The sequence below is a fragment of the Falco naumanni genome, chromosome 8 (genome assembly GCF_017639655.2).
Source record: "Falco naumanni isolate bFalNau1 chromosome 8, bFalNau1.pat, whole genome shotgun sequence".
Taxonomy (NCBI): Eukaryota; Metazoa; Chordata; class Aves; order Falconiformes; family Falconidae; genus Falco; species Falco naumanni.
Genome location: NC_054061.1, coordinates 44,426,054 through 44,441,518, shown reverse-complemented (window position 1 = coordinate 44,441,518; position 15,465 = coordinate 44,426,054). Strand labels below are relative to the sequence as shown.

At 36.8% G+C, this 15,465-nt stretch overlaps 1 protein-coding gene across 6 annotated transcripts in view; it reads right to left on the bottom strand.

Annotated features, from left to right (window-relative positions):
* Positions 1 to 10,740: 10,740 nt before the first annotated feature.
* The window catches only part of MYO3B (myosin IIIB), a 207,275-nt gene continuing 202,550 nt past the window's right edge, over positions 10,741 to 15,465 (bottom strand). For 5 of the 6 annotated variants that reach the window (XM_040604658.1, XM_040604663.1, XM_040604661.1 and 2 more), the window contains 3 exons: positions 13,084 to 13,190; positions 12,663 to 12,709; positions 10,741 to 11,350 (listed from right to left, as the gene is read on the bottom strand). In XM_040604658.1, coding sequence (XP_040460592.1) covers positions 11,215 to 11,350; positions 12,663 to 12,709; positions 13,084 to 13,190 — 290 coding nt within the window. In that variant the 3' untranslated portion in view covers positions 10,741 to 11,214. Of the gene's footprint in view, positions 11,351 to 12,662; positions 12,710 to 13,083; positions 13,191 to 15,465 lie in introns of those variants that run through there. The other variant, XR_005829435.1, reaches the window with a different exon arrangement.

Sequence of the window (15,465 nt, the reverse complement as noted above, 5' to 3'; positions counted from 1 at the left end):
TTTTATACCTGATAGATTTTATTTGTCTTTAGTTTTAGAATTCCAATTACTAGTCAATTTGTAATTTTGTATTCTAAAAAAAACTTACTAAGGAGTCATGGTAACTATACCACTTGCCTTCTCGAGAAGCTTTCAAAGTATCTCAAAGTAGTTTTCTACCATAGGTGTTACATGCATCTTAAGATACTCTGCAAGATGATTTAATGCTTTATTATTACAATAATCTTCAAAATTTACTAACAGTTTCCTCTTCCATGAAACCTAACGGTTGATGTCTTTCCCTCCCCCATCTCTCAAGTGGCTTCCTCTCTCTTCTTCTAAGTCTCCCCCATCACAGTTTTCTACTCCATTGTCCCCAAGTCCATTAATTTTTCCCTTCATCAAAGCTTATTAATACTTCTCTCTTCATGTTCATCCTTTAAAATTATTCTTCCAAATGTCACCCAGAAATTGGATACAACAGAGATCAGCACTGTAGGAAGGCACAGGGTAAAACAGGAAGGCTTTGCCCTCTCAGAAATAACAAATTATATGCTCTCTGTTTGGTTCTGTGCAGCAGTTGGAAGAAGCAGTGAAGCTGGCACCTTGTCACTGTACTGTGGCAGACACAATGAAGAATCCACCTCTAATTCTTTTTGACACAAAAGAAGACAGGAGAGAGAAAAACCACGATCACCTTGATCTTCAGTTCCCCCTTCCTGTGAGAGCAGGATGACAGTGATGTTGCCTGCATGTTGTGGCTGAGCAGAAGAAAAGTTAGGGGTATCTGAAATACTGAACATTCCCAGGAAAACATGCAATAGTCCCCAGAGTATCACCCATAGCTCAAAAATACCTTAAAAGAAAGAAAAGTAGCCTTTAACCCAGTCAAATCAATACCTGTCATAAACACTACGTTTCCTTTGAAAGTTTATATCACTGTACTTTCAGCTTGTCAGCAACATTTCCAAGTACTAAGTGTTATTATCAAAGCAAAGACATAGCCTCAGAATGTTCATCTGCAAATTAAAAAAAAAAATAGAAAAATGTAAACTCTAAGTGAAACAGTGACTGGAATTTCTTTCTGAAAACACTGCGTTGAGTTACTAGCAAGTTTCTAATACAGAAAACTCTTCCAAATGACTTATACTTAGTTGTTTAATGACAGGTATGCTCACCTTCTTGAATTTTACTGTTGCACAGGGAGTCCAGAGTGTTGTGCCTTTTGCACTTCTTGTTTTCATAATTTGCAGATATACTCTAAAGATCATCAGGAATTTCCAACTTAAGTGAAAAAATAGGCAGATCTAAGTTCAACAAAGGTAGCCTTCTCTAACAATCTCTAGCAAACATAACACAGCTGACAGCTGAATGTTACAAATGGGGCCTCAGAAACAGGGCTTAACAATTTTGTTTAAGATCACAAGTCCCCAACCAACACTTGAGCCACAGAAGAATGTCCATTAGCTGCTATAAAAGCAAAATTGGTAGGGCTTTGTGATTCAGTGGAGAGCCTGAAAGACACACACAAGCAGGCACACACCAACACGCTGGAGAGTAGTATAAATTCTTCAATTTGAATAATTTCCACTCTTTTTTCTTCCTTTCACTAATATGAAATCATGTTTCGTTTCAGTTAAAAACATTTTTCTGCTCTACATTTAATCATGTTCACATTTCTTTCCGGTTTAGCTCCCACTAGTCTCTTTACACAGCATCCAGTATGATTTTATATTGTGAAGAAAAAAATAATTCTGTAGCTAGAGTTGTTTTGTCCCACTCTTGTTTTCTTTAATCTTTTGTTCGATGCATGGAAAGATGCTAACCTTTCTGTGCTATCTTAACCACAGTGATCTGGGAGCAAAGCAAATGAGATTTAGTAGATATGTTTCTGTTGTCATTATTAAACTTCATATGCTTTGCTATGTAGGCAACGTGTTTTATTTCTCTTAACTTGAAAGAGGTTTCTGTCTTATTGTTGCAATTTATTAAGGGCAAACAATCTAGGACTTATAATAGGCCTGTAGGCAGAACAAAGCCCTTGTCAAATGGAAGGGTTGGCTGCTCAGCTGGGTAGCATGTAAATGTGCAAAAAGAACTGTTCTGTTCAAAGATACTAGACATGCTTTTTAAATAAAACATCTCTTATAATTGAGAGTTGTCATTTAAGTGTTGTGTTGACAATGTTAAAAAAATTAATTTAACTGAAGAAATAGAGTTGCAGAGTATTTTTTTGTAAACTCTCACAATAAACCAAATCCCACATATCACTGAGGTTTTTATTAGAGCCTGAACAATGTATGTTTCTAAAATGGTAGCTTATTGTCATTTTATAACACCGTGTTATGCAAGTCAGGGTAAGTTCATTGCTTGCTGTATGCACCTGGGCAGACTGTGCAAACTTGATCTTATCCATGACAATTTTGGGGTTTGTTTTTCATATAACAGATCACTCTGCCTGTTACTTTGACACAGAATCATGTCTCAAAAAGTAAGACAGTTTCTCATTCTACAGCTCATTTAAAATTTCTCATTATGTGCCTCCTTTGCAAGAGCTGAAATTAAAATGACAGATAAAGATAACAACATAATAGGCATTTTTTTTTTTACACACTGGTCCACTTGGGCACAGGCAGTTCTTTTTTTCCCTCTTCTGTTGAAATGGATAATCAGGACAGTATCATCAATTAGATTTTTCACTTTAACTTTTCATAATGTTTCCAGGCTTCACTATTTGGCAAAGACAATTGGGACAGATTTCTTTATTTTTTCCTCTGGCCTAAAACTCAAAACCCCCCACTTCCCAAACTGTTACCACCGAAGAGTTTATTAAATGGCTGAAAAAGACAGCTGGTCCCACCATCTGTTAAAAATTTTCAGGGGCCAAATGAAACAGGTTACACCTTTAGCCATGCCAAGTCTTCCAATACCCCCTCCCTCTCACAGCCTGTGGAGGGCTAATCTGAATTTCACGCTCTGATTTTGCTATTGCTAATGTCTGAGCTTCTTATGTGTGCTTCTTGTACTTGCTTATATTAGTTCTCCAGCAGTAACAAAAGCTCCCCTCTCCTTTCAACCTAGCTCATTTGCAATCAACGGAATCCTGGGTCTATAGTCTCCTTTACAATAAGATACTGTACCTTGAAGGAAACCCGCAGAGAACCTAATATCTGACTTTTTGGAGCAACAGAGAAAACCGGGGTACATTGCTGTTGTTTTGCAGCCACTCTTCTATAAATGCTAATGGAAGTAATTCAGATGTGCCAACAAAGACAGAATCTGCAACACACTGCAGGTGTGAGGGGGTTGAAACAAAAGGGATGCTAACCCTAATGGTATTTCTTGTCATTAACAATTCTTTGATGTTCATACTCCAGGCTCTCTTTTATCTTGTAGTTTTTCAGCCATCTTTGTTAACATGCAGTGCAACTAAATCTTTTTTTCCCTAACCTTTAAAGACATCTGCAAAATGTTTATGCTAAGTTAGTTTCCATAGCATCTTTCTGTAACACACATTGAAGTAAAATGAGATAGAGCTTGCAAGGTTATTATTAAAACATCAGTAAGTTCCTATCATTAAGTGAAGGGAGCAGATCAATAAAAAGAAGCTCTTAATGTTACTTTAATAAGGATGAGTTTCTTGTAACAGGACTGGGGATTAACTTCAGTGTAACAGAAGCAGTGTTTATAATGTAGCAGCTCTGTCAATAAAAAACAGTTTGTTTCACTTGTACTCATTAGAAAAAGAATTACAAATATCAGTAAGTTCCTATATTAAAGAGCCTTTCACAATATAATATATTTAAGGAGATTCTAATTTTCCAGAAGGGATTTCTCTACCACTAAGTGGGCAATGGCATCCAGTCAAGGCGCTGTAGGTGGAGTTTCTCCATATCCATCTGTCTTTCCATGCCTTACAGATGGAAAAACGCTGTGTCTTTTAAAATGTTCAACTCAGTAGGATGACAGTAAAATGAAATGAACAATCAAAGCACATAAGATGCCAATCTGAACTACTGCACAGCACTACCAGCAGACCCAGTGTTTTGCTCTCATCCCATCGGTCATGTCCTGTTAGATCACATCCCATTTTATCACAGTCTGCTGCATTATTGTTGCAGCATGCTGGAATGTTAAATGAGCAACATAATCAATCAATACCAATTTCCAATTGGAATTCAGTTGTAAATCTCCACAGACTTAAAAATGCTGGAGATTGTAATACAAGTTATCAAAAGGTACAGTTTTATGAAGCCTCTCATTTTGTTTTTCTTTCAGAACTTCATTTCTAACAGATAAACTCAATCAAATGAATCAAGTCTGTGCCTGCATCAAGTACAGCATTTATCTTTGCATTTGGATGTAAACTTCCATCACACTAATCTTACAGAACAAGAACATAAAGAACAGTGGTAACATTCATACTTTTTCTTCTTTTACAGCTTACTTTCATCTTGAGGCGTAAAGGCAAACTAGGAACAGTGTAGTTAATATGTTGTCTTGTCCCAAGTTTCAGCTGTACGGATTAATGGACTGAGCTGCTTCTCCTGTTTCATCTACAGCATTCAGCAGTCTTAGAAATGTTTATGGGAATTTGGGATCTTAGATTATTGGCAATTTTATCAAATCAATATATTATTTTAAATTATTTTTCTTGCAATAGCAGTGAGGAGTGCTCATTCCTGGGGCAACATAAATTATGAACTAAAAGTTTCTGTTTCAAAGATTTTGCATCTCAGTAAGAGCTGTTCTCTCACAGAAGCCTTTACATGATCTCTCCGGTTGCGTTAGCTGTGTTAATTTGTTGCTTATAAAAGGGAGCAACTGCAAGAACAAAAACCAGTGAATAAACTATGTCACACAATTCTGTGGAAGTATCTCTTCTGTATTCTTCTCCCTTTGCTAAGGGCCCCACTGTAGCACCTCCATACCATCATTTCCCAGCTATACAGCAATGCCATACTCCACCACCCGGCTTTCTGAGGCTCACTCCCACCAGAACCAGATCCTGCTATCCCTGTCCTGGCCTCGGCACAGCGCCCCAGTTCCGCTATTTCAGTTTTAGATAGGTGTTCATTAGGGACTTGCCATGATCAGTAGTACAACAATATTTGGAAACAGCCCTGACAGGCCTCCCTCCCGGCACTGTAATCCAGCCCCATGGATGCCATCCAGTCTTTGTTGTGGTGATACTACTTTCACTGAGAGATCAACACGAGACATTCAAGCCTACTTTTCACTGGTAATGTGTCAGAAATTGGGACTTTTGGTCTTTTGCAGAAAAACACAAACATGCTGACCTACCTACTTGCCATCTCCATTTGCCAACTATTTTATAAAATCCTATTTAAATTATTGAAAAAATAATCTCTCTCTGGAACTCAATAAAAAAAAATGGGCCTGCCAAACAAAACCGAAGAATTTAATATATTACTGGCCTGATCAATAATATGTAATCTGGTTTCTGGAAACATTACTCCAAGATGTGTTTTTCACTTATCTGTTCCTATGTCCTTTAACATCACAGCATGAATACTACAATAAACACTTCCCTGATAGCACAATGTATATATTTACTGTTCTGACTGATACCGGATTTATACATGTAATAAAATAATTTCCAATATTTCTTGACAAATCCATTAAGACGAGTTAGGGCATCAGCCTGTGTTTAAAGACACAGTGCACTATTATCATGAATTGTTGGCCTCCTCCCTTACCAGTTCCAATGCTCAGCATGGAGACACAAAGCCTCTGACTGAGTTCTGTAACCTTTAGCTCTGGCCCAGGGGACTGCTCCCCAGCCTTTGGTTTTCATCCTGTGCTACTTTTGTCAGTCTGGGAGTCCTGCTTTGTTGCCAAGCAGAAACATTTTCTGTTAACTAAGCATTCTGCTACAACTCCTCCCAGGGTGAACAGTCTTAAAGAAAAGGCACATCAACAAAATGTATTTCTAGTGTTAACAATAAACCTGACATTATTTCTTGTATTTTGTTGTCAGAGTTAAAAACAGGATGGGTCAGTTTATTATATGTCATGTCTTGTGCATATATAATTACTAAAACTACTTACCAGTTTCTTGCAGCATGATACTTCTGTGCCATATGGCTTTGTTTCAATTCTATGTACTATATGTATCTGGTTAACCAGGAGATATTTAAAATGCCAGAGCTTGTTGGTCTCTCAAAATTCTCCTTCCATTTTGAGCAAAAATAAAGAGAAGGATTGAGAAATAACAGTATTGTAGACTTCAGTTATATACCTCATTGCTAACTATTTTACAATAAAAAAGCAATACCCCTACACAATTACAATTCTTACAAAAGGAGGGGAAAATGATTCAATTATAACATTACCTTTTTTTAAAAAAAGGTGAAATTTTTAAATTGGGACTGAAATCCCATTTTACATCAATTTAAATTTTGTGTCAAATAGCTAGAAGTACCACCCAGACATCTTGACCTCCAGTCATTTGCTTCCACCACTGAGCTATCTCCTTACTCTGTGTCCATAAAATCATGCAACTTTTTACTAAATCATGTATTTCCAAATTTTCACTAAAGAAGAAACTTGTAAAGAAACTCTACTTACAGTGATGGACCTGAGTTCTAAAACGTGAGATTTAATCATCTGTCCTCATATGCATGAAAGCAAGCAAAGACCAATGGATACTGAAAAGAGACCATTGTGTGTTATAACTGCAGGCTTTTGGCATACATGTCTTGCACTATTGAGACAACCACATAACGAAGTATATGAAACTTACCCGGTTTTCCTACTGTTTAGGGAACTAAATATCAGATAAGAATACACCTAAAGACACTACATATTTATGATTTCATATTTAATTTTTAATGCCTTCTCTATTTAAAACCATACCTGTTTTTCATGATAGAAGATATAAATAATAATAAAAAATAAATAAAAAATATTCCTGCACAATAATGAATGTTGGTTATGACAATGAAGATTAGAGATTATCCAGTCAAGACTGTCTTTAAATAAAGTATAGCAAAAATCTGAATATAGAAAATGGCAACACTAGGAGATTCCTTGCAAATCTTTATAGTGTGCAAGCATTTATATTGAATGAGAAGTGCACTAAGGGTATGTAAAGAGTAGTATAAAGTAAATTGGTAGCTCCATTTTACCCTCTGACAACACAAGTCAGAGAGGTCTCCAACTCAGTTAGAGGACCACATTTAAATACATTCCTTTTGTTTAAAACTGAAACAATATATCCACTTTGTGTTTATGTGCATGTGTGTGCTGTGTGTAAGCGTTTGTTTAGTACCACAGTGTGCCAGAAGTCAGGAACTTAGCTGAATTAAAACACAATGAGACAATTGCTTGAAAGTATAATCATTCGCACTTCTATAAAACACAGGAAAAAAACCATTTAAGTATATAATCATATAAGCATTATGCTTATATTAGCAACTATGCTAAATGACATCAGATAATCAGTAATTGCCTACTAATAGGAAGAAATTTTCCTACCAGGAAGATGACTTTGTAATTGCCCAGTGTGGGTTATTTTCTGTACCTACCACTGAAAAAATTGGTTGTGATTGTTACCACCAAAAGGAAAATCAGTTTTTGGTCTGACTGGACTTGGCAAGGTCTTTAGCTTCACATTATTTATAGCCATATTTTATAAGCTTCTAAGTAACAACAACTCCTTGGATGGCCTGATAGGGGCCACTTAAAAGACCTTCAGTGCACAAAAGCCCTTTCCACCACTCTTACAGTGTATGGGTGAGGGAGGTCACAGTGGGGGCAAATTTAAGATGGCTGCAATTTACTCCTATTCTAAGGTCCTTTTATGTTACTAAAGTGATGTAAATGTTTAAGTGAGAAGCACGTTTAAAATTACCAAATGAAAGGGGCTAATCTCCAAAAGCTCCCTGCCTGATTTTTGTTGGCACAGAGAGAAGTTTTTAAGCCGCCATAACTGAAAGGCAGAAATTGTCCTCAGCAAGAACTGGTTTCTAGTGCCATTAGGGTCTACACAAAAAATCTACTAAAATCCCTTGTTGAGCTTCACCCTTTTCTCTCCCATCTGCTGAAAACGGTTTAATATATTACACACTGTCTAAGAAATTTCTTCTTCCTGACAGGATTTAACTCTACTTTCCTACAATATTAAGAACAGGATGGGTTATGAACTATTAAGCAAAATACATTAATATTTCAGGGTAATAAATGCGAAAGGAAATAAATCAGAACAATGCTTTAATGGTATCGAAACCAAATGAGAAAAGCTAAGCAATTCACGTTGGTATGCTCCCACTGACCACGATCATCATACTGACATGTCTCCTGTACTCCTTTTCACACACAAATCAATCAACCCAAACACAATTCTATCGATGTGGGAACAGAAGCTCAACTCTTCTGCCAGTTTTAATGCAACTGCATGGCTCTACAGCAAGCTGAGGATACGACCTTTAATAATGTAAAGGCAAATACGTGCTCTGAAATGAGGATGAGAGAAGGCCATCTCACAGGGGTTATCTGGTGAGGATAAAGTGAACTGCTCAAAAACAAATGAGAAAAGGGGGATAAGTTAGGAAATAATAAAATGCACAGACTACCTTGCTGCACAGTTTTTAGACAAGAAGTACCTAGAATGAAAGCACAGTACTCAACAGCAGCTTTTAGATAGCAACTTCAGTATGAAAATATTAGTGACATTAAACTAATTTGAAAAATTATAGCAGATGCTGTAGTGGCGTCACATATAGCAAGGAAAATAATGTATTTTACCCTTTCCATGCAATTAAAGACTGCTGAAAATCTCTTTGAAGTCCATTTCTGATGGCTGAGATTGATACAAGCTTAACAATTGGGAAGAAACCTAAGGAATGTACTTAGGGAGTGTTTGCATTTTGCTTGTGCTTTACTATTTAATGTTCTGAAGCTGCACTTGTTAACCCTGGCCCCCATTCAGCAAAGCACTTAATCACGTGCTGAAATTTCATTGATTTCAGTGGGACTTAGGCTTTGGCTTAAGTGCTTCACTGAATTATATATTACTTTTCACTTTCCCTTACTCCTTTATGAAATTAATAGAACTACTCAGAGTAATGTATTACTCAGCATAAGGTAAACTGTCACTTTTTAGAGAGGTGACATACCTAACTGGAAACCTCACTACCATTTAACTAAAACAATTGATAAACTCTAACTATGCATAATGATGATGTGATATGCAGTAATAATAAAACTTTATTTTCCCAAATATTTTTCAAAAAGGAAGGATGGAACCACAAAGCATCAATATTGCTAGAACTCTGTGTGATCTATGCCAATATAAGAACGGAGCAAGTAATTTGACTTTTTAAAAAAATAATGTGAATTTCCTTCCAGATATGTTACAAATGAATGGAGAACTTATCCACTGGTAGGAAAAGAAAATTTGTATGTTATTTTTGATGAGGTATCATAACAAATACTCATTCTTGTCACATTTTAACAAAATGTAAACAAACCGGTCTGTACAAATGCATTCATATTAGTTGCCATTTGTATTTGCACTGCATTTTTGAATATCATTAATTCATCTGCAGTTACTCACCAATTCTCTGTTGTTTAAGGAGTCCCTAAATTTTAAGGGCTCTAAAGTGCCTTTAAAGTACATCTACCCAGATGTACAGCAGAGGAAAATGAGGAGTGAACTTAAGGACTTCAATCTCTGGCAGGATTTTAACTTTCAGTTTCAACCTTCTGTTACATTTTGGGTGAAGCATTAGTGAAGGATTGCTCTTCCTGGAACAGCTAAATCTTTCTCTCATCCTCATCCACCCTGCCTGACTTAATTTCTGTGTTTATTAGGAGAGACAAAGCTTTTGCTGAACTGTTTCATTATCTTTTCTCCTTTCAAACCCTATTCTGGCTTAGGAATGCCTGGGCTGCACTTAGGTCTCATTTCCCACGCCATCTTTCCTTGTCCTGTGGTCAGAAAGATGGTGCCAATGAACCCCGATAGCAAGAAATTCTGTAGCTTAAAGGAACACGTGTGAACTGCATCTCCACAAGGAAAAAGGTTCGTTAGCACAGATCAGGATAAACCCATTGGAGGAAGAGAAAACCAAGGATCATAATAAGGTCTATATAATACATGGTCAGATTTAATCAGCATGGTTTCTCAAAACAACAACAACAAAAAAATCATTTTGAGCAAATTTGTAGTAAGGCGGTACATGTGAACATTTTATTTCAAAAAGTTTTTGACAAGAGCTTGTTTGGAAAAAGCAGCAAAGAATTGTCACAGATCAAACTGTGGCCCAGAAACAGAAAGTAAAGATTAAGAAACAGTTACCAGCAAAGAATCTTAGTGTTCAATAGAAAGTTATATATTGTTTCATTAAAGATTTGGAAAGAACATGGAAAGCAAGTAGAAAAATACGCAGGTGACATTTTTTTCCAGCTACATACAAGAGGGCTGTGGAAGTATAGCAATCACTGGAGCCCAGAGATACAGGTTAAGAAAGAAATTAAATGCTTGCATGGATAACAAGAATCAACCAGTCATAACGATAGTTTCAGTCACAAGGACTATATGAAGCAGTGTGTGCAATGTTAGCTTTAAAACTGTTTTCTTTCTTCTATTTGAAACAATGCTTTAAGTTAAACTTATGGTAAATGAACACTTTATAAGAAAAATATTTACAAGGAATATTGAGACAGAATTACTATTTTAGCTGGTTTTACTTGGTGCACTTTTGTAGCTTTAAAAGCCATACACAGCACAGAAAGTTATAAAGGATAATGTTTAATACCAGTCTAATGAAATACAAAACATTTTCACTATGATTTTTAGCACAGAATTCTTTTAATTCAGTTCAGTTCCTTGATCTTATTTTTCACACAGCTCTACCAGCAGTTGTGCCAGCACAACAGAAGGGATGGCAAAGGGTGGGAACAGCAGCCAGGGGGGAGCAGGGAAGAAGGGGTCGGAACCGTATAAACTAACCTTGCTGCTAAAGAAATATGTCTGTTATCAACATCAACACATACAGGTAGTGCTGCTCCCCTTTACTGGAATTGCTTACAGAAATACAGCTAAATGGGACAGTTTACAGCTGTGAAACAAGCTCTAAATCAGTGAAAGTTACTAGCTGAAACTGTATTTTTTTAACATATTATATAAATACACATACAAAGTTAATTGGAAGAGATTACCAGCATGAAAATACTCTTACCAGTATTAGTCAATACAGTAACTGAGGTTCAGCTTTGAGCAAAAGACACACTTCTTGAAGAAGGAGGAGATGGGGAACTGAGAAAGCTGTCATCTTCAGGGACAGATTCAACAGCTGACAATGATTTGTAATACTCATCCTCTCCATCCAGTACTTTGATTTGGCTGGAAAGAAAACAAACATCATTTATTAAGTTAAAAAAACAATTATGTTGATACCTTCAGAAACAGAAACTTCTCTGTGGATGTGAAAATGAAGAGTGCTAATACAAGAAAGGAAAAAAAAAAGATGTGATTTGATGAGAAAGATACATACTTTTGCTTTGCTATTACTTTTTTATGATTATATTTAGAATGGTCTGAGGATCAGCGAAATGCAATATAGCCTTTCAGTTTGGGTGTACAGAATGATAGACCATCTATTTGCACCAAATGGACATTTCATTTGCACAATATGGCTTTCTTGTGTGTATATGTTCCACAAGTAGGTTATGATTTTGATAACATATTTCAGTTGATGATTTGCTGTGAATATGAGCCAAAGACCACATAGCCAGTTTTGGGGGAAAGCCCTATTGACATCAAGGGGCTTTCATATTTCTGTGATGTATTGATGAGTACTGCAGTCCTACGTTAGTGTTTTCATTCCCTGAACAGGAACACAGACATTTCAAACTAGGGGAGGGAGATAAAATAAACAAAATCTTGTGCAGTCATGCAAGATTTTGGGCTTTAATCTTCACTCAAAAACCTCCTATTTGTACAGTTACATTCAGAAGATGAACTAAACCCAGAGGAAGTAATAAAGTTCTTGTAGATTTTGGAGTAGATGCATTTGCAAGACTGAGCATCCATCAGTTTTCTCTGGTCCATGTGATCAGTCAATGAAATATTTTGGCAATTGTATACTAGCCAGCCTGGCTTTTGTAAATTGTTTTCAGTGATTTCTGCCTATCACCAAGTGATAACTGCTCATGTGGCAATGAGAACTGACTCAGTTCAACAGAGAAGGAGCAACTCCCCTTTTGGCTGAGTGGCCTCTCTGTCAGTTCTTAAAATGTGTTCCCCCAGGAGGGCTGAAGCCCATTGCCAGTGTGCTGCTGCAAAGCTGGCAGGGCTTCCTTCCGTGTTCTAGGTCAGAGAACTTATAATTCAACATCTTTCATTTGGCACCTTTCAGTAGTGCTAAATACACTTAAAAACATGAAGAAAGCCTTTTTTTTTTTTTTTTTGTAGTAGTAGTAGTACTCAGAGACAGCTGTGGACCATATTTTATAAGAATCAGTTCTAGTGTCTACAGACAGCAGTACATGCAAGTTTTACATTTGTTTCTGCAGAAAATGTCCAATGTCAATGCACAGAAATATGTTAATTGTTTATTTTTAGAAACCTCTCTAGAAAGTTTTGCATATTCTGTAATATCACAAAGGGCTTCTTCTGTTTACAGTTGCTTAGAACTAAGAAGATAGATATTTACCCAAGTTTTCTTGGCTTCCTCTTGCTCCCTTGATATTCTAGAGTTCCCTGTGGAGAGGGCCAAGAACACACAGTCAAAGCAAAGCAGCAAGTCGTTAATTTTTAATTCAAAGTGATTTTGTGTTGAATGCAAGCAGATGCTGATAATATCAGAAGTCACAGCATAATTTTTTTGATCAAAGGGCTCAAGTGAGCCTGATGAAGCATGCATCTTGCTCGTCTTTGATAAACCACATCAATTATTCACCGTGAAGGCAGACATCCTGACATGAAAGCAACAGATAAAGAGCATAAGCACATGTTCAAGACGAGAGCAGAAGAACGTGGGGGTGGGGCTGGAGGGGCTGAAACAGGTATTAATAACAGAATTATTAACTGGAAACAAAGCCAGTAAAACAGCTTTATTGCCACTTTGAACTCACATTTAACTGGTTATAGTACATGTTGTCCTCAGGGCTATTCAGCATTTTGGGCTGCTGACATCGTCGACGAGGTGTTCTCAGCTTCTGTTCAAGACAGTTTTCTGAACCTACAGTAAGATAACACAATTTAGTTTTAAGCTGTGCCAGGTGCTGTGAACATCTCAGTGTATTTTAGTCTGTAAACAGTCTTTTCTTCTGTCCTATTTGGTCCTAGATTTATTAGCAAGTCTGTCCTATCCAAAGTAAGCACACAGAAACTTGGGGATCTTTGTTTTCTCTTTTGAAACTTAGTTCAAACACAAGTTTTTAAGCATAACTTCATTTTTACTTCTATAACATTTTTTATTTTTCCATATATCTATATTACACAGCTCTTTATTCCTTTCACACTTTATCTTAGTATCTTCTGTTATCTAAGCAGGAAATGAGGTATATTGTGACTAGCTAGGAATATATCATCCAGCAGCAGCAAAACCATTTTTCTACAGTAGACAGTAATAAAGCCTTTCGACTGATGAGACTTAGTCTATTATCATCGTTTTTATTATATAAAAAGACTACCTTCTTGACATGGCACTCTGTTTCATCTGAGTAACTGGACCAGTTTGTAATTATGCTTTCTTAATATAATTTGTAACATGCTGTAAAGTAACAGTTGCTTAAAGTCATCTGGAAAACAGAGTTTAAAGATGAAGGAAATATTTCAGAAGGGGTGGATTATGAAAAGAACTAGCAGCCTTTTTATTCCTTTTTTTTTTCTTTTTTTTTTTCCTTTTGGTATTAAGGAAAAAAGACATTATAGTGTGCTGTACTCTGTACCAGGCATCTTCTGTGGCACGTCCTCAGGACAACTATTTTCAGGATATATCAGAATCACTGGGTTACTAGAAGACACTGTGGGTGGTAAGGAAAGTCATTTACCTTTCAAATAAACCTACCAAGGCATTTGACTTTTCTGACATCCCCGTTAAAATTTAGTTCAGTGAAAGTACGAATAAAAAGCTTTTATTGACACTGCAGAAAAAAATATACATCTTATCATGTTTGCATTCCATACTGCATGGGAAACTTGCTCTGATACAATAGACCAGCACAAAGATCACATCCTTTAAACACTTCAAAACTGAAGTCAATATGGCTTGTGCTGACGCAGGGCTCTATTCTCACCAACCCATTTGTAAGATCTGGCCTTAAGGAGCAGGTAATACTACAGAAGAGGTTTATTATACATCCAGGTTTGCAGTTTGCAAATGTTGTACTTTTCTGCAATTACTGAGTGAGGTAGAGGACAGTGGTTGAACTTCAGCCTTTTCAGCGAAATGACTGGCTGTCATCTGGGAGATTTTCCCTCTTCTGCTGTCTCTCTCCCTCTCAACAGTAAAATTTGAACAGCATTAGTTTCCTCTCAGTGTGGGGCTGCAGTATCTGTGTGGGAGGGGAGCACTTGTTTCATGCCAACCGTCATGTTCCCTCACGCCACCTGGGAGGATGGTGGCTTAAATGGCCACCAGGGAACTGACTGCAGAGCTGGGTCTAAAATAATTAAAAAAATATAGAGAAAGGTTACCTTTTTCTCCAGTAATAGCAAATAACTTCCAAATAACATACTCACGCTGCTTGCTAATTCAATACCCAAAGCTTCAAGACTTTATACTTCCGAGTTCAGTAAACCTTTGTATTTTTGCTTAAGAGGTTGTGATGGCGAAGCCTGAATCTTTGCTACTTACCTGTACTGTACATAACCAGACAAGGCCGAAGCTGTTCCAGAGAACACTGCTGGGGAAATTGGGTGCCCAAGTAGTATCTGTGTCTTTGGAAAGTTTTTTAGCTAATATTTAGATAGGACATAGATGCAATTTTGTTTTCTCTGAAGTCTCTGGAAGTTTTGCGGAAGACCTACCATATAACTACAGTCTACTCTCTGTTTGCTCTGAAAGTCACTCAAATTGATCTCTGAGCTTTCTGTCTCAGGACAGGTTTTGCAAGCAATGTCTTCAGCTGCAAGGCCACATGAATTCCTCTTTACAGCAACGTAGTTCTCTAATACCTCTCCATAAATAACTTTTTTTTATTCTAGCAAGAGGCTGGTATGAAAAAAGACTCATGTCCTCACAGTTTTGCATAATTTCACACACCTCTCTGCAGCTTGCCAGGAGTAAAAACACAGCACACAAGTATTTAGAAAATTTCAAACAGTATGATAATCTGATGGGGTATTCTTTTCTTCTTCCCCCCAAATGCTATTGTGGCCTTCATGTTATTTTTTTCAAAACACCTATAACTATAGCCTTTGTTTTAAAAATGTCTTTTATTCATTAAGGATTCTGAGATGCTAATATTTTGCTGTAGCTTTTTATCTTGACACTTAATTATTCCTGTGTA